Raw genomic sequence first — 22,722 nt, forward strand, 5'->3', positions numbered from 1 at the left:
TGCCTTCACTTGGACTGTTCCTGCACAGACAGCCTAAAGTCTTCCTGGGTGAATTCCTGACACGCCCACCTCCCCACAATCAGCAGCTTGTGTGTGCATGTGTGGCATGGGATCAGTAGGATATCTTCAAGGAAGATGTCTAAATCCAGAGCAAAGAACATAAGCTAAGTAACAAGAGCTTCTGTTTCCACAGTGCCGGGCTATGGGGATGCCAAGGAAGACAGGGAAAAGGTAAACAAGAGGCTCAGAACATTGCTGAGAACTCAGGTCAGGAAATATCTAGCTAACCCACATCCAGTCTGGGTAATTGGTGGAGTCAGGAGGGCGAGGTGTCTAGAGAGCACATTTTTCTCATTGTGTTAGGGTGATCCAATGAAGATGATGGGTGAGAGATTCCAGGCCAGAAAAAAGCAAGTGCTTCTTCACAGAGCACATCATTGACTTATGGAATTTGCTGTCCACAAATTTGCCTCACCCCTGATGTCACATGACTTCCCGTGACCCCGGGGCACGGATGTCTGAGTGGGGGAAGCCTACATGTGTAGACCTCTATGCCTGTAGGATTCCATGTAGGGTGGCCACCTACGCATCACCAAAAAAGAGGAAACATGTCACCCAAAAAGAGGATACAATTTTACAAAAAACATAGCATACGTTAATTTATAGAAAGAGCAAATTGAGAATGAATTGCTGTAATTTAAAAAGAAATACATCTCACCATAGTGAAGGAAGACTGTGACCTGTCTGCTGCTTGGGTGTTAAATGTTGATGGGCAACTTCAAGGCCCCCAGGGCTCTCTCTTCTTAGGGTTCTTTATCTTAAAACATAACTGGACTAGTTGTTGTTGTTGTGGTTCAGTCGTTAGTCATGTCCGACTCTTCGTGACCCCATGGACCATAGCACGCCAGGCCTTCCTGTCCTGCTCTCTCTCCCGGAGTGTGCTCAAGTTCATATTCATTGCATCGGTGATGCTATCTAGCCAGCTCATCCTCTGCCGCCCCCTTCTCCTTTTGCCTTCAGTCTTTCCCAGCATCAGGGCCTTTTCCAGTGAGTTGGAAACTGGACTAGACCACTCTTCAAATAGAGGACACCTTCACATAGAGGATGGCCCTCTGTAAAGTAGGACACCTGTCCACCCTAATTCCATGGGAGGTGGAACCCTGATCACACAGGTTTCTCCATGCATAGATGTCCCTTGCTCAGAGATCTGTGCACAATGTATGGATGTTAAGGGGCAGGGGAGACTTGCAGTGTACATGGTAGGGCTGTTGGAGAAATCTGCAATGGAATCAAATGAGTTCAGATTTCTTTGAATCCAACAAGTGGATTCCACAGTGGACCAGCTGGGGTGGTGGGGTGGTCAGGGTTTTGTGCATTTTTGCAAGTACGCATTTGTGCAAATGTGAATTTGCACAAATTTGGAAACTTGTGAAAAATCCCATTCCACCCATGAGCGGACAACAGAACGAAAGGCACCTGACAATCCACAAACTCACTTCTCGAAGCACCAGTCCTTATGTACCAAAACAGCCGCATCATGCACAACAGGGAGGTATCAGCTGACTTCGGGGAACCCTAAGGTTTGCAGAAGTACAAAAACAGTTTAGGGAAAAAAAATGGATGGGGGGAAAAGCTCTTCCCAAACAGCCCAGTGAGGACTGAGCATGTTCAGTGGTGACAAAAAGGGGGAAATGGAAAACTGAGAGGGAAAGGAACAAAGCACAGGGACATAAGAAGCAGCTTTAGTTTATATTGAGTGAGATCATGGGTCCATCTAGCCCAGTATTGATGATGCTGACTGGCAGCAGCTCTCCAGGGATTTATCTTCATAATTTTCAGAGCGGAAAAAAAGAAGGAGATTTCCAGGGGCTTGTTAAGGACAGAACGGAGCACTGGCTGCAAACTGCGGAAGTCAAGCGGCACTGAAGGTACACAATTCGTACATCCCTACTACTGACCCTTGGTCACCTTTCTCCAGGACCTCAAGCTCGCTTGGATGACAGCAGGCACTTGGAAAGTCTGGGAGCCACTGGGCCAGCCTTCCCCAACCTGGTGCCTTCCATATGTGTGGGACAACAACTCCCGTCAGCACCAGTTGATGGGAATTCTAGTCCAAAACATCTGGGGATGGCTACACTAGGCCATGGCCCATATATGCCAGTAGACAAGTTAGCGGTCTACTCTGGCTGCTTTTTCTGTCTCGGTCTCTCCCTCCAATCTCTCAGGCAGAGTCTTTCTTGACCCTGATACCTGAAATCCTTTAAACTGGAGCTTCATCCTGGAACCATCTGGGTGCAAAGCAGTCAGGGCCGGCATCAAGGGTAGGCATGGCTGGCATCTGCCGAGGGCCCACACCCCAGCAGGCGCCCACTGACAATAGTCCCCTGGACTTGCTCCTCCTCTTCACCCTTGCAACTGATGTTCATGAACTTGATCTAACATACCAGGTATTTTTATTTATTATTATTATTGCATTTATATCCCACCTTTTTTCCTCTTGCAAGGAACCCAAGGCAGCTTACATTATCCTCCTCCTCTCCGTTTTATCCTCACAACAACAACCCTGTGAGGTAGGTTGGGCTGAGAGTGTGTGACTGGCCCAAAGTCACCCAGTGAGCTTCCATGGCCGAGTGGGGACTAGAACCTGGATCTCCCAGCTCCCAGTCCAGCACTCTTGCCACTACACCACACTGGCTCTCAGTGGTATGCAGGCCAAAAGACACCACTCCCTTGGTTTACAAAAAGGGGCGTGGGGTGCGGGAGGGCAGTTGTCCTGTGCTGATAATGTTGCTATATTTATTATGAAATACAAGCATAGAGTCAGGGCCAGCATCAAGGGTAGGCCGGGTCGGGCACCTGCCAAGGACCCACAGCCCAGCAGGGGCCCACTGACAAGCGCCCCCTGGAGTTGTTCTTCCTCTTCACCATGGCAACCTTCATATTCACCTGCCTCTTGCTCTGGCCCAGACAACGGTGGTGGTGGTGAGGAGGAGGTGGAGCAGGAGATGCCACAGCCTACCTGCTCACCAGGTCTCTGCCTGTCAAGCCAGCAAGTGATGAGAAAAATATTGACGAGAAAGAGCAGACCATGAGAAGAGACCATGGTGGTGGTGGTCTCCTGAGGGAGAGGGGCCATTCAGGGTCTCTGGCTCAACCCCTACCCCCAACCTGGAGTTGGCACTGAAAGCATGTCCTCCATCACTGAGCTATTGACCCACACAGGGAGACCTGGGTTACAAAGGAAGGAAGGAAAGGACACAGTAAAAGGACCTGTTCTGGCAAACTTCAAAACAGCTCAGAGTCTGAAAGGTGTGTGTGTGTGTGTGTGTGTGTGTGTGTATGCGCACGCAAGCCAAGCATAGGAAGGGAAAAGAGGCAGGGGAAATTTCACAGCAGCAACAGTGGTTCCAGAAAATCTCTTCCCAGCCCCACAGAGGAAATGACTCAGGGCTTTTGCGAGAAACCGCAAGCTGATATGTTCACTGCCTGCCCTGCCACTTTTGTGCTGGGTTGCAATATTTAGGGCCGATTTCTCACTCCCAGCTGCTCTCCAGGAAACCGTGTGGACTGAAGGGAGGGGGATCAGCGCAAAAAGGTCAGGATGCACAACCACCGGTGCCTGCTGACGGCAGAAAGAGAGCTCAGAGGATCCACCCGCTGAGGTTAGACCTCAAAGATAAAGGAAGTGGACCTGGACTCTGTGATGAAAATACAGTGGCTATGTTGGTATTGCCAAGGCACTAAGAAAGCAGAAGGCTAGGCAGGCAAGATCCTATATATCTTATCTTACCCTAAGGAGGATATTTTTATAGGAGGAGCGAGAGGAGGCACCACGTTCTTATTCCCAATCTCAACCTAGAACGGGCTCAGAAAAAGCTCTGGCTTTTTCTGAGAATGCTCTTGAATCTCAGGAAGATCTGGCCCGTTCCACATGGGGAAGGATCACAACTCTGTGGTAAGAGCCCCTGCTTTGCACAAAAAAGGTCCCAGGTTCAACCCTCAGCAGCACCAGGCAGGTCTGGAGAAGAACCCTGGCTGATGCCCTGCAGAGCTGCTGCCAGGCTTCCTCAACCTGGTGTCCTCCAGATATGTTGGATTACAGCTGCCATCATCCCCAGCAAGAATGGCTCTGTTGGGAGGGCAAGATAGGAGCTGTGGTTCAACACAACCTAGTTGGCTCCTGGGGAAAAATGGGCTGCCCATTTCCAGTGCAGCCTCCACACACAAAAAGTGTGATGGCCAGCAGCATAGAAGAGCCAGCAGGGATGCAGGGATGCTTTTTTATTAGCAGGGATGCTGATATCATCCACCACCTTCCTCAGAAGCCCTTGTTTCCTCTGAGGTTAGCTGCAAAATTTTTCACAGTAGTGTGCGTGTGTGTGTGTGTGTGTGTGTGAATTTTCCCAGCAACCATATACTTGTTCCCTGTTGTAATGCAAAGCATTTTGGGCTGGCCTCTTCTTAAATTAAGACCCAGTAGTTTTACAATAGGGATGCCAGAAGAATTTGGATGGAGTGGTGGTGGAGCTCAACGAGAATTCATCAGCTCAGCCCTCTGGACTTCGTCTTGCCTTCTACTAGCTGGCCTGATTAGGTGAGTTGGGCCAGCTTGCAGCTTTTCCATATTTATTTTATTATTGGAAGAAATAGACATTTGCGCAAATTGCATCTGCAATTTGCACAAACGTTTATTTTCGCAAATTAAAAACAAAACAAAACAGAAAAAGTTCTCAGACCTTGGGGGGAAAGCCACAGTTCAGTTCACAAATGCAAGCTGAGTCGGGTATAGGGATGGACAGACTCACCTCCGTCTGTCCTCACTAGGTACTTGCTGAACCACAGCTGCCGCCCACCCCCACTCACCGCTGGATGGGCAGGCGAGCGCCCGACGGCCACCCATCCCCTTAGCAAGCCACCATTTTGCATAACAACGTCAGCTCAGGGTTTTCTGGAAATGTAGTGTTGCATAAATGGCCCCTTTATGACCACCATTTACGCAACATTACATTTCCGGAAAACCCCAAGCCACCATTTTTAGGCAAAATGGTGGCTCCCCAAGGGGACAGGTGGCCACCAGGAACTCACAGGCCATGAGGTGCTTGGCAAACGGCCCAGTAAGAGTGTGGTGGCTCGGTGAGCGGGTGTACTACAGAACTCCAGCAAGCCCCCAAAGTGCTGGATTTCCTGGTGACAGACATCCGTACTTTAGAAAAACTGCTGGAACTGGTTTGTTAGGGAACAACACTGTTTCCTGCGTATTTGGACTCTGTTTGGGGGGGGCTATGGAGACCAGCACAATGAACATCCTGAATTTACCACTCCACGACTGGTGACTGCCCTTAGAGGGAAGAGTGTGAACACTTCCATCTATGAGAGACGGGACAGTGTGGGGAAGTAAGGCACAGATGAATGGAAGCCCCTCCCGCTCAGCTGCTTGGGTGATTAAAAATTATTAGCTTTCTGTTTCCCAATGACCTGGTGGCAGGGAGTCTCACTCACTTTGGCCCAGGCACAGAGCCGTGCTACACTCCGTCTGCCACTGCTGCCTTCAGCTTTACAAGGAACTTGTTAAAGCTGTAGTGTTTCTCCTTGCTGCATCATCCACATTCCATCTAATCCCTTCGGGCAGATTGGGATTTTTCTAGGGAATGCAATCAGGCAGGGGAAAGGGGTTTCCATTGCACCCAGCACAAGCCACTTCTTCAAAGAGAGGCGCTCAGCTCTTGCTGGCCCGTCGTGCGGCCCAACTGCAGACTGTTATGATCTGCCAGAGAATTTCTTCCAGGTGCAAAACATTCATAAACTAAAAACAGATTGGATTACTGCAAAAATAAAGCAGCACCCCCCCATCCTGCAATATCCTAGCAATGGTCAATGCTTATAAATTAAAAGCACCCCCCCCAAAAAAAAAACCCATACCCTAGGGCTGGCATGATATTTTGTACACATTCATGCTTTAACTATTTAAAATTTGCATTTTGACTTGGGGGTGGGGACGGATTGAAAAATTAACTGTTTGGGATTGAAAATGCCAATAGAAAATGTGAGCATCAGCTGTCACTGCCCCTCCCCTCTATGCATTCATAGCAAAACTGTAGCCAATCCCTGCAAAAATGTTTATTCAGTCAACATTAAAATTTTAAAAACCTAAGCCATTCTGAAATTACATTTCTATACATTTCAAATTTGGGATTCTAATTATGAAACTTTCTCTCCTAGGGATGTCTGTCACTGGGTAATCCCATTCTTTTTTTACTCAATGGAGTTCCATGGTGTGTACGACTTGATTTGCATTTGGGAGCCAAGCTGTGGGCATTTCCCCAAACTGGTGTAACTTTTTTGTGCATTTCCCCCTGCAGGTTCTGCAATTTGCACAAATTTCTGTGCAATTCGCACAAACTACAAATTTTTAATTTGTGCAAATTTGGCCATAGTTTACAAACATTGCTCAGAAATTTGGGCAAATTGCTCAGAAATATGCACAAATTGCAGAACCTGCAAGGAAAAAGGCACAAAATGCCCAGAAATCCACAAACTGGCCATCTTGCTGCAGACCAAGTCGGGTGCCGCAGAAGGAACCAGAACCAAGTCTGGGGGACCAAGACTAGGAAAAGTTGTCAAACTCCACCCTCAAACAGATTTCTCCAACATCCCTATTCTCTCCAGAATGGTTTTAGTTTTAAGAAGGTCAGCCTAACTGGGAAACTCCAGCTATCCATCTAGCTCTGTATCCTATCTCCAACAATACTACACTGGATATGTTAGAAAAGAAAATATTACGGCACAAGGGTGGCCATGTCTCCTACTTAACAGAAGGTGTCCAAGTCCAGGATCAAGATCAGGAACCCGAAGAAGGTAGAGCAGGCAGGGGATTTAAAGTTGCCCATCTACAGTTAGCAGTGGATATATTGTATTCCTGTTCAACTTCTAGTCATTATTTCTAAAGTTACCTCTGTTAGTATATACATTAGCATATGGAATATACTACTTCATGTAGGCTGATTTACATATATAAATTAGCATATGGAATGTATATTAATCTGTGCCCTCTTTTGGTGATTCATTTCCTCTGTTTTGACAATGTAAAAGTGGTGACCATAGACACACCTCATGTCCTGTTCAGGCGATATGGGAGAGAGACGCAGTGGGTTTCAAGATGGGGCACTCCTTTGTATGCTCCCCCCAACTCAATCCTCTCTGACTTCTCTAAACACACATGAAAACCTTGCATTCAGTATCTCCCAGCCCTGGTACATAAAACAGATGTTTGGTTTTAATCCTGCAAGGCTGGGGACTAGATTAACAGCAAACCATCTCCTGATTTCATCCTGCACTTTTATGACGGGAGGAGGAGGAGAACATGCACATGCCCGAGGAGGCCCTCTCTCAGCTTCTTCATGGACATAATCTGGCAAAGGTGGAACCTTTGACTGGGACGTCAGTACTGCAGCATATGCCCTGCATGTATAGGTGGCCCTGTGTCCTATTTAGCTGAGGACACTCCCCTGTATGATAGTGTCCTCTATTTGAAGGGCTGTCCAGTCCAAATCCAGTCAAAAGGTCAAGAACCTTAACAAGGGAAAGCCCAGGGGCCTTGAAGTTGCCCATCCACCATGCACACCTGGATGGCAGACAGAGCAAGCACACACACTCACCTGGTCACATCTTCTTCTCCACTATGCGCTGTTTTCTACTTAAATTATAGCTGTCATTTCTAAATTGGCAGCTATACCCATGGAGTGGCATAGGTGAATTTGATGCAAATCTGTGTCCACTGTGTCCTCTTCTCTGGTGATAGGTGTACGTGGCAGTCCTATCACCATTTGGCGAGGGAAGAACCTTTGAACGGACCATCAGCAGTGCATGTAATGGGTCCCGGGTTTAATCCGTGGCATCTGTTGCTCTTCAGGTAGCAGACCTCTGTTTTCGAACTCAGAAAGCTGCTGACAGTGAGAATGGCGGACAGTTCTGGGCTAGATGAGCCCACGATCTGACTCAGTATAAATCAACAATTTATATCCTTTAGTATACACACTCTGGGGATGATCAACCTTTCAGCATTAGAGCTTCTGTATATTTTACAGTTGTGCAGGAGGGGGATTTTGGGCAGGTGCCCAGTGCTGCAAAAATCTTTCTTTTCCTAGGGATGCTCAAGGACTTAGATCAGCATTCCCCAACCCTCCATACGACTTGCATTACAATCCTGACACCACTGGCCATACTGGCTGGGGCTGATGGGAGCCGGAGTCCAAAACACCTCAGGCTTGGGAAAGCTGAATTCAATCTTTGCACATTCTGATATGAACAGGCCTGCTCCACACTTCCTGAACTTCTGTGCATATCAGAGCTAGAGCTGTACGGTTTTTTTGTTTAATCCATTCCATGTGTGTGTCGCGGATTGTCAGGCATCTTTCGTTCTGTCATCCACTCATTGATGGAATCCTCCTCCTTTCCGTAATCCTTCCTATCACTGGCTCAATTGCCAGGAAGGGAGTCAGTGAGCATGCAGGCAATGGCACCTACTGTTCCTTCTCATCAACACAGTTGCTGGGGCCAGAGTGAGTGAGGCAGGTGAACAAGCAGTTCCAGGGGCATTGTGGGGGATCCAAAATGGCCGCTCAGCAGGAAACAGCAAGGAGCTGCAAGAGTTCCGTGAGCTCCGTACTGTTGCCCTCAAAATCCCCCGTCCTTGAAAAAGAAAAGATGGGAGCTGGTTCACCACCTCTTCTGCCATGGACACCCCACACACTAAATTCAGCCAAAGCTTCAAAAGTTTCAAATCAGCTCTAATATGTACCAGTAGCATGGGCCATTTACACAGCCCAAACAAGAAGAAATGCATCACCCCCAAAAGAAAAGGAGACAGGGATTTCTGCAAAATTTTCCTAAGCTGATTTATACGTACTGATGCAAATTTAGAAATGATGATAATTTAAATAGAAATGCAATGCAGAGAAGGCTGGTGACTCCCACGTCAGTGGGGCGGTGAATCCGCTCTGGGTTCCAGTCAGAACCAGCCAGAACTCTAAAGGAGCTATCCAAGGTGCTGAATGCACTGTGTGGGTTCCTTCCTTAGGGAGCGCCTTCTCCCCTACGTCCCAGTCCGCCACCTAAGGTCCTCTGAGGGCTGTCTGCTGCAGCTGCCTAATGCGAGACTGGCAGCCCCATGCAAGAGGACCTTCTCCTTTGCCGCCCCTCAGTTGTGGAACGACATGCCGGTTGAAGTGCGCCTGCTGACCTCATTGAAGGTTTTTAAGCAGGCATTAAAGATGCCATTATTCCGGCAGGCCTTCCCCTTTTAGAACTCTTGTTCCTTTTGCTGACTCTTGCATACTGTTTTAAGCAGTGTTGTTTTAAGCTGTGTTTTATTGTTGGATTCTTTAAAAACTGTTTTGATTTCAAAGTTTTTAAGTAAATGGTTTTTAAACTTTGTATATTGTATTTTAATGTTTTAACTTTTGTAAACCGCCCAGAGAGCTTCAGCTATGGGGCGGTATAGAAATAATAATAATAATAATAATAGGAGCCACCAGCCTGCACTGCATCTCACCCTAGCAGGGAAGACTGTGACCAGGTGACCTGAGTGCCTGCTTGGTGTGCTGATGTGGGCAGACAACTGTTGCAGCAGCCCATAACAGAGGGAGATGAGAGGAGGAACTGAGGCCATTCCACCAGCCCTGCTAAAGCTACTTTATTTTTTCTTCTTCCCTTCACATCCCTTTTCCCTTGAGTGTTATAACTTTTTAGATTGGAACTCTGTGGGCAGGGACTGTCTTGTTTAGCTGATTGTCTATAGGCCACTCTGGGAGCCTTTTGACTGAGGAGGGGCATACAAATACTTGAAAATAAAGAAAGCAATGTCAAGGCCCTTGGGCTGTTGCTATGGCAATTGTTTTGGCAATAGGCAGTGCTTCTTTCTGGATATTTGGAGGCAATGAGCACACCAATGGGTGGAGGAAAGAAGTCTATTTAGCTAAAATAAAGCATAACGTATGTGTGCCTTCAGTCACTGGGAACCCGTACTCTTCTCAGAGCAGTAAATCAGATAAGAGCAGCGGTGAATGGCTCCAATGGCCAGGCCTGTGGCACCTTGCCATCTTGGCCCGCAGACAGGTTCCGAGTCTCAAACCTCCCTCAGAGATCTATCTACGCTTTAGTGGGCTCTTTTTCCCCGGTCCCATTGGGAGACACAAACTAGCCTCCGTCATTGGCAAGCAGCCAAGCCAGGTGGTGATAGCGAGCTACCGACGGCCCTGGGCTTCTAACTTCAAAGACAACACTGACTGTTTCTGAGGCAGACAGCTGAAGCTAGAGGCTGGGCTAATCGCATACAACTGATGAGGCATAACGCAGAAGGCCCATCAGGCCTGGATGAGGAATCCAGGCACAGACGTAAGCTAGGCTCCAGTGGGGCCAATACCAGTGGGGCTGCGAATCCACTCTGGGTTGCAGGCAGAACCAGTCAGAACTTTAAAGGAGCTATCCAAGGTGCCAACCCAATTTTGGGGATAGGGGTCAGCTGCTTGGAGAGCTCCTTTAGAGTTCTGACTGGTGCTGACTGAAACCCAGGGCAGATTCACAGCCCCACTGACATTGGAGCCACCAGCCTCTGCTGCTAGGCTCTCATGGGCACGGAAGAGAACAATTACGATGCACTACTAGCTCTTTGATATACAGTGGTCTTCTGTGTTTCCACTACAGCTCTCCCTTCTTATGGCTTTGCGGTTTTTTATAATTAAACCAGGCTTGGACCAGGCAGCCCTGCAAATGGAGGACTGTCTTCCATAATGTAGGATATATGGCCACCCTACTACCAGGTCCTTGGCTGAGGAACACAGTGAAACCGCCCACCGGAAACATTCTAGGCTTCTGGCCACCTAAGGCCCCTGGGCTAGGAACATGTGCCCCAAGTCTCGTTCCCGGTACAGCTGCCCATGTCCCTGGCTCTGACAGCAGTGATGTTGGGTGGAAAACTAAATTTTCCGGAAAATTGTTATTGAAACTGCTGCTATGTTTTTCTGCGGAAAAAAAATATCTATTTTTGGAGTTGCATCATTTCATGAAATTAATTAGTAACATAATGAATGAACACACAATACAAGCCCAGTTGGGCAACTGGAATATAAATACAATATAAATTGGAATATAAATTGGAACCCGTCCAATCCAAAATCCACGTTGCAATGAACTTTTTGCAGAGGACTATCCGAGGAAGCACACATATTTATGTAGCTCCCCAGCCACACTGAAATGAGTATGTTCACAGTTTTCAGCACCTTCAGTTTTTTTCTTCTTCTTCTTCTCAAAATGAAAATAATGTCAGGGAAGTGTACGCTATTGAGTTGTCACGTCTTAAAAATATTTGCAAGTCTTCCAATAAAAATAATAATTTCCAAGTTAAGTGTTGAATTTGTTTGGATATAATATTTAAAACCACACTGCAGCTGCAGTCCTAAACATACTGACTAGGGAAGAAGCCCCATGGAACACAGTGGGGCTTACATCTGAGTAAACACATATAGGATTGCACCATTACTTCCCCCACCCCCATCAAATATTTCAACTCAACTGCTTTTGGCTATTGGTAAACTTGAGATATTTATGCATGTAAAATTAACATCTACAGGTCTGGAAACAGCATTCTTCCCCCCCCCCCCCGCCCACCAAGAGAAGAATATTATAGAGCTGGAAAAGGTGCCAAAAGGGGCAACCAAGTGATCAAGGGGCTGGAGCAATTTTATCAGGAAAGGTTATGAAGCCTGGACTTTAAAAAAGTCCTAGCTTTAAAAAAAAAAAAAAAAAGTGTGGGGGACACAGACTCAGAGGAGGGCAACGAAGATGATCAGGGGACTGGAAACAAAGCCCTACAAGGAGAAACTGAAAGAACTGAGCATGTTTAGCCTTGAGAAGAGAAGACCGAGGGGAGATAGGACAGCGCTCTTCAAGTACGTGAAAGTCTGTCACCGAGAGGAAGGCCAGGATCTCTTCTCGATCATCCCAGAGTGCAGGACACGGAATAATGGACTCAAGTTACAGGAAGCCAGATTCCAGCTGAACATCAGGAGAAACTTCCTGACTGTTAGAGCACGACAATGGAACCAATTCCCTAGGGAGGTGGTGGGCTCTCCCACACTGGAGGCCTTCAAGAAGAAGCTGGACAACCACTTGTCGGGGATGCTCTGACTTGGATTCCTGCATTGAGCAGGGGGTTGGACTCGATGGTCTTGTAGGCCCCTTCCAACCCTACTATTCTATGATTCTGCTATCCTATGATTCTACTATAGAAGTGTACAAAATTATGTATAGTGTGGAGAAAGGGGATAAAAAGATGACCCCATAATACTAGAACCCAGGGTCATCCCATGAAGCTAAAGGATTCAGGACAGATAAAAGTAAGTACGTCTTCACACAGCACATAATTAAACTATAAAATTCTCAACTCAAGATTGAGTGATGGCTGCCAACTTGGGTGGCTTAAAAATGGGGTTAGATAAATTCCTGGAGGATAAGGCCATCAGTGGCTACTAGTCCTGATGACTACATGTTACCTCCAGTATTGGAGGCAGTATGCCTCTGTATCCCAGTTGCTCGGGAACATGAGCAGAGGGGTGTGTCTGTGTGCAGGGGGTGCTATTGCACTCATCATATCCTGCTTGTGGACTTCCCAGAGGCAGGCTATTTGGCTACTGTGTGAACAGAATGCTGGACTAATAGGCCTTTGGTCTGATTCAGCACAGCTCCTCTTATGTTCTTACCGTGGTAAAGTTTTGCAAACTTTTCCCCCATTAAATATGTCAAATAAACATGCTAGGTCAGATCTCAATGGATGTAGGGCACTGAGGAAATTGCCAGAATGTACTTTAGAAAACTCACATCACTTCCTGACACGGGGGGGGGGAGCACCCCTCGAATTGGGCCACCCCAGGCCGCTGCCTTGCCACCTGTAAGGAAACGCTAGCCCTGCTGCTGGTTTAAGTGTGGACAGCAATACAGAAAGCTACCAGTTAGAGTGCTGGACTGGGGAGACCTGGGTTCTAGTCCCCACTTGGCCATGAAGCTCACTGGGTGACTTTCAGCCAGTCACTGACTCAGCCTAACCTATCTCAAAGGGTTGTTGTGAGGATCAAATGGAGAAGAGGAGGATCATGTGTGCTGCCTTGGGCTCATTGTAACAAACAAATGAATTAAAAAATACCCTTCTGGACACACCCTTAAGGAGCTGTTCCTGCAAGATGTCCGTGAAGAAATATATTTTGAAACAGGGTGATGGGAAGCCTGGGTAAAGGGCAGGGGGTGGGAGTGGAATAATTGTGCTGGCTACACATTAGCCCAGAGATAAGTTCTACTGTAGGTAAACGTTGGAGCCTGCTTCTCATTTAAATCCAGACTCCAGATTAGTACAAATAAACCATGACGCGGGCACAAATTATTCAGTGCTGACAGAGCAACTGCTTCTCACCCGAGAGCCATGCCAAACTAGAAAGCGTGTCTTCTTCGCCTTTGGTTATAAACTCACACGTCGGCTCTGAAATTAATTAATCTAGAATATATATACCAAACCTTGGCCGGCTCTGTTCACACATTCACTTGTTTACACTGGGATTACCACTCCCACACTCCTTAGGGTGTGAGGTCGAGGCAATTTGACCTCTGTAGCACTCATCATTACAATGATAAAAATAGGAGGATACATTTCTATAGCATTTTTCAATCTATAACAAAATGGGGGAACTCGTAGTCGTAAGGGACTTTGGCCAATCCTTTTCAAGCAATCAGAGTAGTCACGGTATGGTTTGTTTGTTTATTATAGTTGGATCTAGGGATGTACAGATTTTGTAAAATCCATTCCGTTTCATGGATTGTCAGGTGTCTTTCGTTCTGGTGTCCTCTTATTGGTGGAATCAGATTTTTTCCAATTCCCAAAATTTGTGCACATTTGCACTTGCGAAAATGCACAAACCTCCCACATGCACAAACCCTCCCCCCAAACAAATGTGTATTTTCACGCTTTAGCATATGGAGGAAATGTGCATTTTTGGCCAGGTTTTGTGTTTTTTTTACATATTTTTCTACAACTAAATTTGCATAAAGAACAGAAGTAAAAAAACTGGTCTGCAAGTCTGCAGAATCTGTGAGACTCAGGAAAAGCCGATCCACTGTGTAATCCATGGGTTGGATTAATAGAAATCTGAACTAATTTGATTCTGTTGCGGATTTCTCCGACATCCCTGGTTTGATCCCACCCTTCCTCAGGGCAAGGAACATGATTCCCAACTATGCCTGAGCATATGCTCCCAAAGTGTGAAGTGGGTGACACACTCAGCTTCATCTCTCCTTTCCGTCTAATGATCCATGGAGGGTGTAGAACCCTTTCACTGGTGTCTGGAGGCAGATTGGGGATGGATACAGGCAAACTAGCTGAGACTTCATTCAGACAAGATGGAGGTAAGGTGGGTATGGAAACTGACCGATTGGCATAAAGGAATACATCTGGTCTTAGGTGGGGTTGCCTTCACAGTATACAATTTGGGAGTGGTCCTGGATTCGGTGCTAACAGGGGAAGCTCAGGTGATGATAGTGGCCAGGAGTACTTTTTACAAGCTTGTCTGGCACACCAACTGGTACGCCAACTGCGACCCTCTCTGGTGGGTCTCTGGTGACATCCAGCCTGGACTACTGCAATGTGCTTAACATGGGGCTGCCTTTAAAGATGGCTTGGAAGCTGAAGGTGGCACAGGATACAGCCGCCCAGATATTGGTAGAAGCTGGGCAGTTGGGTCATGTAACAGTGATACGGTGGGAGCTGCACTGGTTGCCAGTGCATTTCTGAGCCCAGTTTAAGTGCTGGTTTTAACCTTTAAAGACTTAAGTGGTTTGTGCCTAAAACGACTGCCTTTACTTTTAATGGCCTGGCTGCACTCTAAGGTCATCAACAGAAGCCTTCCAAACTACCAAGGGTGGTTCTGTAGATGAGTACAAGGGAGAGGGCCTTTTCATTAGTGGCCCAACACCACTGGAATGAGCCTCCGTTGGGGGTTTGTAAGGCCTGTTCTTCTGGCGGTCCTTCCAGAAAGGTCTGATGAACCACTTGTTCTCACTGGCCTTTTCTTAACTGTATTTCTGGACTGCTGGTTTTATTTGTTATTGCTGTTTTTATGCTGTGAATTTCTTTGCTGTTTTGTATGTTTCTTTTATGTATGCTGCCTCAGGAGGGTTCCACCCTTAAAGGAGGCCTAAAAATCATTTTCTGTTAGTGAATAAATAAATTGCTTATATTATTAACAGAACATCAGCAGCTATGAGAAGTTCAGTCCATTTGTATGGCAAGGCACAATTCTGGCCCTTGGAGAACTGTGTGGAGAAAAATGGCCCCCATGAAGATACATATGTTGGCCATCCATGCCCTATTCAAGGGGTCCAACCTTTTTGGACCCATTGGCACACTTGGGAATTTGAGAAACTGCTGTGGGCACCACTACAAAGTGGCTCCCAGGGAGGATGTAACTAGTCACATAATGGCTGCTGTGTGGGCCTGGCTTGTCAAAAGTGAGCTAAAGAAGTGGTGGTGGGGAAGAGAAATAGTGAGGCTAGAGGCTGGAAGGAACAGGGAAATAGCAAGGAAAAGGGGGAGAGGGGAGAGGAAGAGCAAGGCCAGGGGCTGGGAGGAAAGGGATAGAGCCAAAAGGATAGAGAAAGGGCAAGGCTAGAAGGTAGGAGGGGGAGAAATAGTGAGCTAAAGAAGTGGGGGGAAATAGCAGGGCTGGAGGCTGGGTGGGAGGGGAGAAGAATAGCGGGGCAAAGGGGTAGAAAAAGAGCAAGGCTAGAGGCTGGGAGTAGGGAGAAACAGCAAAGTAAAGAAATGGGGAGAAAAAGAGCGAGGCTAGAAGCTAGGAGGAGGATAAACAGCAAGGGAAAGAGATGGGGGAGAGAAGTAGCGAGGCTAGGGCTTGGGAGTCAAAACAGCATGATAAAGGGATGAGTGGGAGAGAAAGAGCAAGGGTAAGAGAGAGAGAGAGAGGGAGGGAGAGAAGGCTAGGGATGGGAAGAGAAAGAAATAGCAAGGAAATTGATTGGGTGGAGAGAAATAGCAAGTGTTATGTATAATTGCTAGAAAGCGGTATTTTCATATATAGGCATTTCATATGTATTCATTGCTATGGGTATATACAAACCCATGCACATATATTTTAAAAATGGGAAATTTAAAAAAAAAGAAGCTTGCAGGTGCCATCAGGCACCACATTAGGGACTCCTTCATGGGTGCCATTGGAGAGCCCCCTGCCCTATTCCTTCTTAAAGTTTTAAAGAATAAACAAAGAGGTAGAAACCCTATCAGTACACGACGACATGCATAATGAGAACACACTACAGATGGATGGCCATCTGTCAGGGACACAGGAGCTGCATCCTGCAGAGCAGAGCCTGAATTGAGCATGGGGTTGGACTAGATGATCTCCAAGACACCTTCCAGCTCTATGATTCTGCATAGGTGGAGACTGGAGCAAGGTCAGTAATGCCCATGCTGCCATTCCAGGCATAGAGGCAAATGAATGCATGGAGCATGGGAGATGGTGTCGCGCCACGCGGCGCAGTGCTGCTCCACTCCACGCGTCCAAGCATTGAATATCGCAAGCTGCCTTATATTAGGTCAAGCTTTTCGTCCATCTAACCCAGATTGCCTAATTCAGGGGTGGGCAGAAGGTAGATAGGCATCTACTGGTAGATCTCTGGGTGATCTGCAGTAGATCATCAAGGGTTTCTGATCCCTCCCAGCTGTTTAACAACAGCAATGACAAAAAAGGGGTTTCTCACCCCACCACCGCTGTCTAAATTCAGCAGCTGAGGTGGAAGAAAGCATGGGGGCGGGGAAAGCCAGGATTGAATTGTGTGCGACAGGACTGTAACCTCAGTTCTGGTCCTGAAAACAAAGTCCTGGACTAAGCATAAGCTCAGAGGCACACTTGTTCCTTAATTCTGAGAGTGGGTTTCCCACCCCCCCACCCCCAGCCACTATTGCATACCTGGCTCCAGCTGGTGGACCTAGTAGATGCAGCAATCCCGACACATGCCCACCAGTGGTCTATTTTTAACAGGCAGCAGCTTTCCAGAGTCTCAGGCAAAAATCTTTCCCTTTACCTACTAGATTATCCTTGTCTCTCTCTAGAGATGCCGGGGATTGACTCTGGGATCTTTTCCATGCAAGCTCTACCACTGTGCTCTACCACTGATAGGGATGGTATGGGCGCCCAATTGGGTCTGGGAGTTGGTGGACCCCCCTACACTTGTGCCACCAAGCTGTGCCTACCAAGCCCCTGCCCCCTCTCAAGCCCCCCCCACACGCTCGCATGGTCCATTTATGTCTGTGATCTTGTGTATACTGGCCACTCACAGCACCATTTTTCATAAGACTAGATGTGAACATATTCGCAATCACCATTTTCTTTCACAAAATGGTGCTTACGGCAGTCACAGACTGGTCCAGGGTGAGTGCACGTGGCTTGGCCAGTGGGTCGGAGCTCACACGCTAGTCTGGGGGTGAGCAAGCTTCTCAGCGGGTTCCCAGAGGACATCTGTGGGGCGTCCGTCCATCCCTAACCCCCAAGCTATGGTCCCAAATGTGCACAAGCTCCTATATTTCCCAGAACACTGAACAGTGCTCTCAGCCCCACATGGGATCCCTGAATGCATGAAGACTGGAGGCAGGGCCCCATAGGCATGACACGGATCACCCCGATTTAAGTATTTAAATCAAATAGATTTATAATCCTCCTTCCTAACAAAGAGCCCAGGGCATCTAACAACCTATATAAACCACAGTACATCGCAGAAACAACAGGAGAATCATGACGCCAAAATCACAAATACACAATAAAATGCCATAAACCTATCCACACAATCCATCGATGAAAAAACACATAGAGCACTTGCCTATACTCCAAAAGGCTGTACAGATAGATAGATCTTTAATTGGCATGTAAATGACAGCAGTAGAGAGGAGTGATGGGGAAATAGCTGGACCTCTTCCAGAAGAGAGTTCCACAACAGGGTGCCATCACCAAAAAGGCCCTGCTAATAATCCCCCCAGTAACCAATGTTCTCTGAGCAGATTACAAAGAGTTAAAGATTGAAATATTAAAACTGGGCCCAGCAGCTCCCTGGCTGCCACCACAGAGATTTCAAAGCTGTTGGAAGATGCTGACCTCTCACTGCCCCTGTTAACACAGGGGCAGCAGTGTTTTGCACCAGCTGCAGTGAGGGATGGACGGACTGTGTAAAATCCACTCCATTTGTGTTCCTCAGATTGACAGGTGCCTTTTGTTCCGTCATCCGTCCACAGACGGATGAGAATATATTTTTTTCGTCATGAAGAAAAATACACAAATAATTACGTAAGTATTTACATATTTACATCATTTACCTCAGTACGTAACATTTAGCATATCGTTCCCTGTTCCATTCAATGTTTCCTCAGCAGACACTTGTGTATTTGTCTACGAATTTATATGAGTAAATTTCAGGAAAGTAAAAACAAAACCATCCGAAAGCCCACGGACTCCACGCAGCCGGGGGGGGTCGCTCCACAGTGCATCCTGAAAGTGCATTCCGCAGTGGATTCCAAAAACCATCCAAAAGCCCACAGACTCCTCACGGCCTGAGGGGGTCACTCTGCAGTGGATTCCAAAAGTGGATTCTGCAGTGGATTCCAAAAACCATCTGAAAGCCCACGGACTCCACGTGGCCTGAGGGGGTCGCTCCACAGTGGACTCTGAAAGTGGATTCCGCAATGGATTCCGAAAACCATCCGGAAGCCCACGGACTCTGAGCAGCCTGAGGGGGTCGCTCTGCAGTGGATTCCAAAAGTGGATTCCGCAGTGGATTCTGAAAACTATCTGCCAGCCCATGAACTCCATGCAGCCTGAGCGGGTTGCTCCACAGTAGATTCCAAAAGTGAATTCTGCAGTGGATTCCGAAAACCATCCGAAAGCCCACAGACCCCGTATGGCCTGAGGGAGTCACTCCACTGTGGATTCTGCAGTGGATTCCAAAAACCATCTGAAAGCCCATGGACACAGCCTGAGGGGGTTGCTCCGCAGTGGATTCCGAAAATGGATTCCACAGCAGATTCCGAAAACCATCCAAAATCCCACAGACTCCACGCGGCCTGAGAGGGTCACTCCGCAGTGGATTCTGAAAGTGGATTCTGCGGTGGATTCCACAGTGGATTCCAAAAACCATCTGAAAGCCCACAGACTCTGTGTGGCCTAAGGGGGGCGCTCCGCAGTGGATCCCGCAGGTTGGATTCTCAGAAATCCAACCTCATTTTAGTCCATCTCGAATTTCTCCAGCATCCCTCACTGCAGCTCCCGGCCTGTCATCATAGGGTCCCCCTCCCCACAGGCAGAGAGCATTGCAATAGTCCGACAGGGCAGTTTCACCTCCCTCGACTGCCTGAAGGGGGGCATTCGTCGGAAGGTGCAGGAGAGGGTATTGTCCCTTACCTTTGCAGGCCTTGCGGTCAGTGATGGATTTGCTCATGTCCCGGTAGAAGCCCTCCTTGCAGTAATGGCAATGCCGCCCAGCAGTACTGTGGCGACAATTGAGGCAGACGCCTCCACTCTTCCGCCCGGAGAGTTTGTAGAGCTCCATGTTGAAACGGCAGCGGCGGGCATGCAGGTTACAGTTGCAGGCTGCAAGAAAGAGATAGGAATAGGTGAAAGAAAGTTTGCAAGAACGTCCACTCACTCATTCATCCATCCAGTCAGGATGGACAAAGGCCGGCATGGTCAGGCACCTGCCCAGGGCCCGCACCCCAGCAGGGGCCCACTGACAAAAGCCCCCTGGAGTTGCTCCTCCTCTTCACCCTTGCAACCTGCTTGCTCACCTGCCTCTCACTCTGGCCCAGACAATACAGGTGGTGAGAAGGAGCAGCAGGAGATGCCACTGCCCATGTCAAGCCAGCAAGTGGTACCCATGATGAGCAAGGGGAGTTGGAACAGTGGCAGCTGGTGACAATGACGGTGAGAAGGTAGATTCACTCAGGGAGGGGGACATTGCAGTTGTCTTGTCCAAGGCCCCTCAAAAACCTGCAGTCAGCACTGGCTGCCACTGTCAGTTAACTGGATCTAACATACTAGGTACGCAGGCCAAAAGACACCATTCCCTTGGTTACAAAAAAGAGAAAAGAATGGGAGTTGTCCTGTGCTGATAGTGCTGCTATGTTTATTATGAAATACAAGCACAGAGGCAGTGCTGGCATCAAGGGTTGGCATGGTCAGGCACCTGCCAAGGGCCCGCACCCCACGAGGGTCCCACTGACAAGATCCCCCTGGAGTTGCTCCTCCTCCTCACCCTTGCAATGTTCTTGTTCACCTGCCTCTCACTCTGGCCCAGACAATGGTGGTGGTGAGAAGATGTGGCAGAAGATGCCATGGCCTACTTGCTCACCAGCTTCCTGCCTGTCAAGCAGCCAGGGGTAGCAGTGATGAAAAAGCAGATAAGGAGCAACAGCTGTCGGTGACCATGGTGATGAGAAGGTAGACTCACTGAGTGAAGGGGTCCTTTGAGAGTGTCTGGCCCAAGGGCCCTCCAAAACCCGGAGCCTGCACAGCATCCAGTGCTAGATCCAGTAAACAAATGTGTGAGAAGGAATTTCCAGATGATAGGATCAGGCCATACCAGTAAATCACAATAAGCTTTATATATCCTGATCTGATTGTTAGTCTGCCCAGTCCAGGTGTGTAGCCATGGTTTGGCACAGATTAGGGACGGGCGAATTGGTTAAGCTCAATGTCATTCACGGTCTCAGTTTTCCAGTGCTAGATTCATCCCCACCCAGTTCCATGTGAGCTTTTTCTCTCCCCACACAGGAATTTGTACACATTGTTGTGTGCATTTTTCAAGATGTGCATTTTCAAACGTACGCAATTTTCCGTAGATGCACCCATTGACTAAAACACATGCATTTCCCTATGTATTTTTCACAAAATGCCCATGTTGTTAAAGGCTGTCTCTTTTGTTTTGCAGAACAGATTGCAAACTTGGAAATGTACAGATGTCGGACTCCAACTTGTGTTTGGGTATGGGTTTGGGTACAGGAACTGCGAATTGGGTAATCTTGCATTAAAATGTGAACCCAAGGAATTTCCCACCCATTCCAGTTCAGATCTGTCACAGCCAAACCATGGGTTGGCCATCAGATCTATGGCTCAAGCTACTGCGCTCCCCCTCATATACTGTGATTCCCATCCTCAGTTTGCCATTACATTCAAATTGAACAAACTATGATTCCTGCAGACTATAATTTGTCTCCAAACTGGCACTGGAAACCCATTCTATGCTATGCTTCCAATTCTGGTTTGGAGGCAAATTACCATTTGCAGTAGCTGTCATTTGCCAAATTTGGATGTCATGTCACAGCAAATGATGCTTATCATAAACCAAGAAGTGAGGGAGGGAACTGATCAGCATGAGAGGAAGGGAAGGAGTGCATGAAAAGAAGGAATGGCCCTGATGCCCAAACCAGGGTTTGGCCATGATATCTGAACTGGGCCAGTATGTTAAAGAATAAATAAAACATAAAGCTTATTACATTGATTAAAACTATCTGCATTCTATCCCATCCCTGGTCACCAAAAACTGATGGAAGGAAAACATGTCACACAGCTACTGGAGAACTCAGAGAGCCAAGCTACATTTTCACCAATGGTACAAGGTAGAGTCCTTCTTAGACTGGACCATTTCAGATCCCTGGGTGTGTCATATGTCCTCTTTTACAGTGGGCAGTCCTCTATTGGAAGGGCTGCCAGAGGAGCATCCTCTGTTTGAAGGCATCCTCTATTTGAAGTCCTCTCCAGTTCTGGTTTAAAGATAAATATCCATAAGAACTGTTGACCATCCACAGTAATCACCTGGGCAGCAGAACAGGAGGCACACAGGTCACCTGGTCACAGTCTTCCACATTATTCTGAGATGTACTGTATTGCTGTTTACATTATTATAATGATTTCTAAGTTTGCGTCTACACGTATAAATGAGCATATGCAAATATTATGGACATTGGCAACCTCTTTCGTCCTCTTTTTGGATAATGCATTCCCTCTTTTTTGGTCATTCATAAGTGGCCACCCTAGATGGATGTTGTGCATTTAAACATTAACAAACAACAACACACACTTTACAAACAGCCTTCCTTGAGCCGCAACTTCTATTATTATGAGCATAGGCTTACCTTGGCAGCAGAAACGAGCTCCCCAGAAGAACGGGGGGGGGAAATAATTTCCCATTCCGATTGGTTCCCGATTCTTCCCCAGACAGCCTGTTCCATCCAAAGCCCCTTCCCAGTGCCCATGCAAAGACCACCCACCTTGAATTGGGCTGCGGGGTGGGCAGGAACGGTCGTTCTGTTATTCACTGCCAGAGCTATTAAGGAACACGAACACCACCAGCTGTGGCCAGGTTATGGAGCAGAGTGGGGTGGGGGAGGCAATGGCAGCAGTGGAGAGGAGAGCTGCTAAAGTCATTTTGCGGGCTGCCCCTCCTCCCAAACCCCTGGTCTCCTTTTTCTCTGATTAGCTGCAGAAACCAAACCAGGGCTTGGAGCAGGGTAGAGAGATCTGCACGCACAAATATTTTTTAACAAAGAGTGGGGAAAGCACTGACGGCTCCTGTTTCACACACTCACAAAAAGAGAATGGGAACAAGATTTCCTCCCGCTATACCCCA

General features: G+C 47.6%; 1 protein-coding gene across 2 annotated transcripts in view; it reads right to left on the reverse strand.

Annotated features, from left to right (window-relative positions):
- Positions 1 to 22,722, reverse strand: part of NTN3 (netrin 3) — a 191,673-nt gene that overhangs the window by 80,925 nt on the left and 88,026 nt on the right. For both annotated transcript variants that reach the window (XM_084818726.1, XM_084818727.1), the window contains exon 3: positions 19,500 to 19,688. In XM_084818726.1, coding sequence (XP_084674852.1) covers positions 19,500 to 19,688 — 189 coding nt within the window. The remainder of the gene's footprint in view (positions 1 to 19,499; positions 19,689 to 22,722) is intronic.

Source organism: Heloderma suspectum, chromosome 12 (assembly GCF_057233095.1).
Source record: "Heloderma suspectum isolate Gila_16-S chromosome 12, 16-S_ref, whole genome shotgun sequence".
Lineage (NCBI taxonomy): Eukaryota > Metazoa > Chordata > Lepidosauria > Squamata > Helodermatidae > Heloderma > Heloderma suspectum.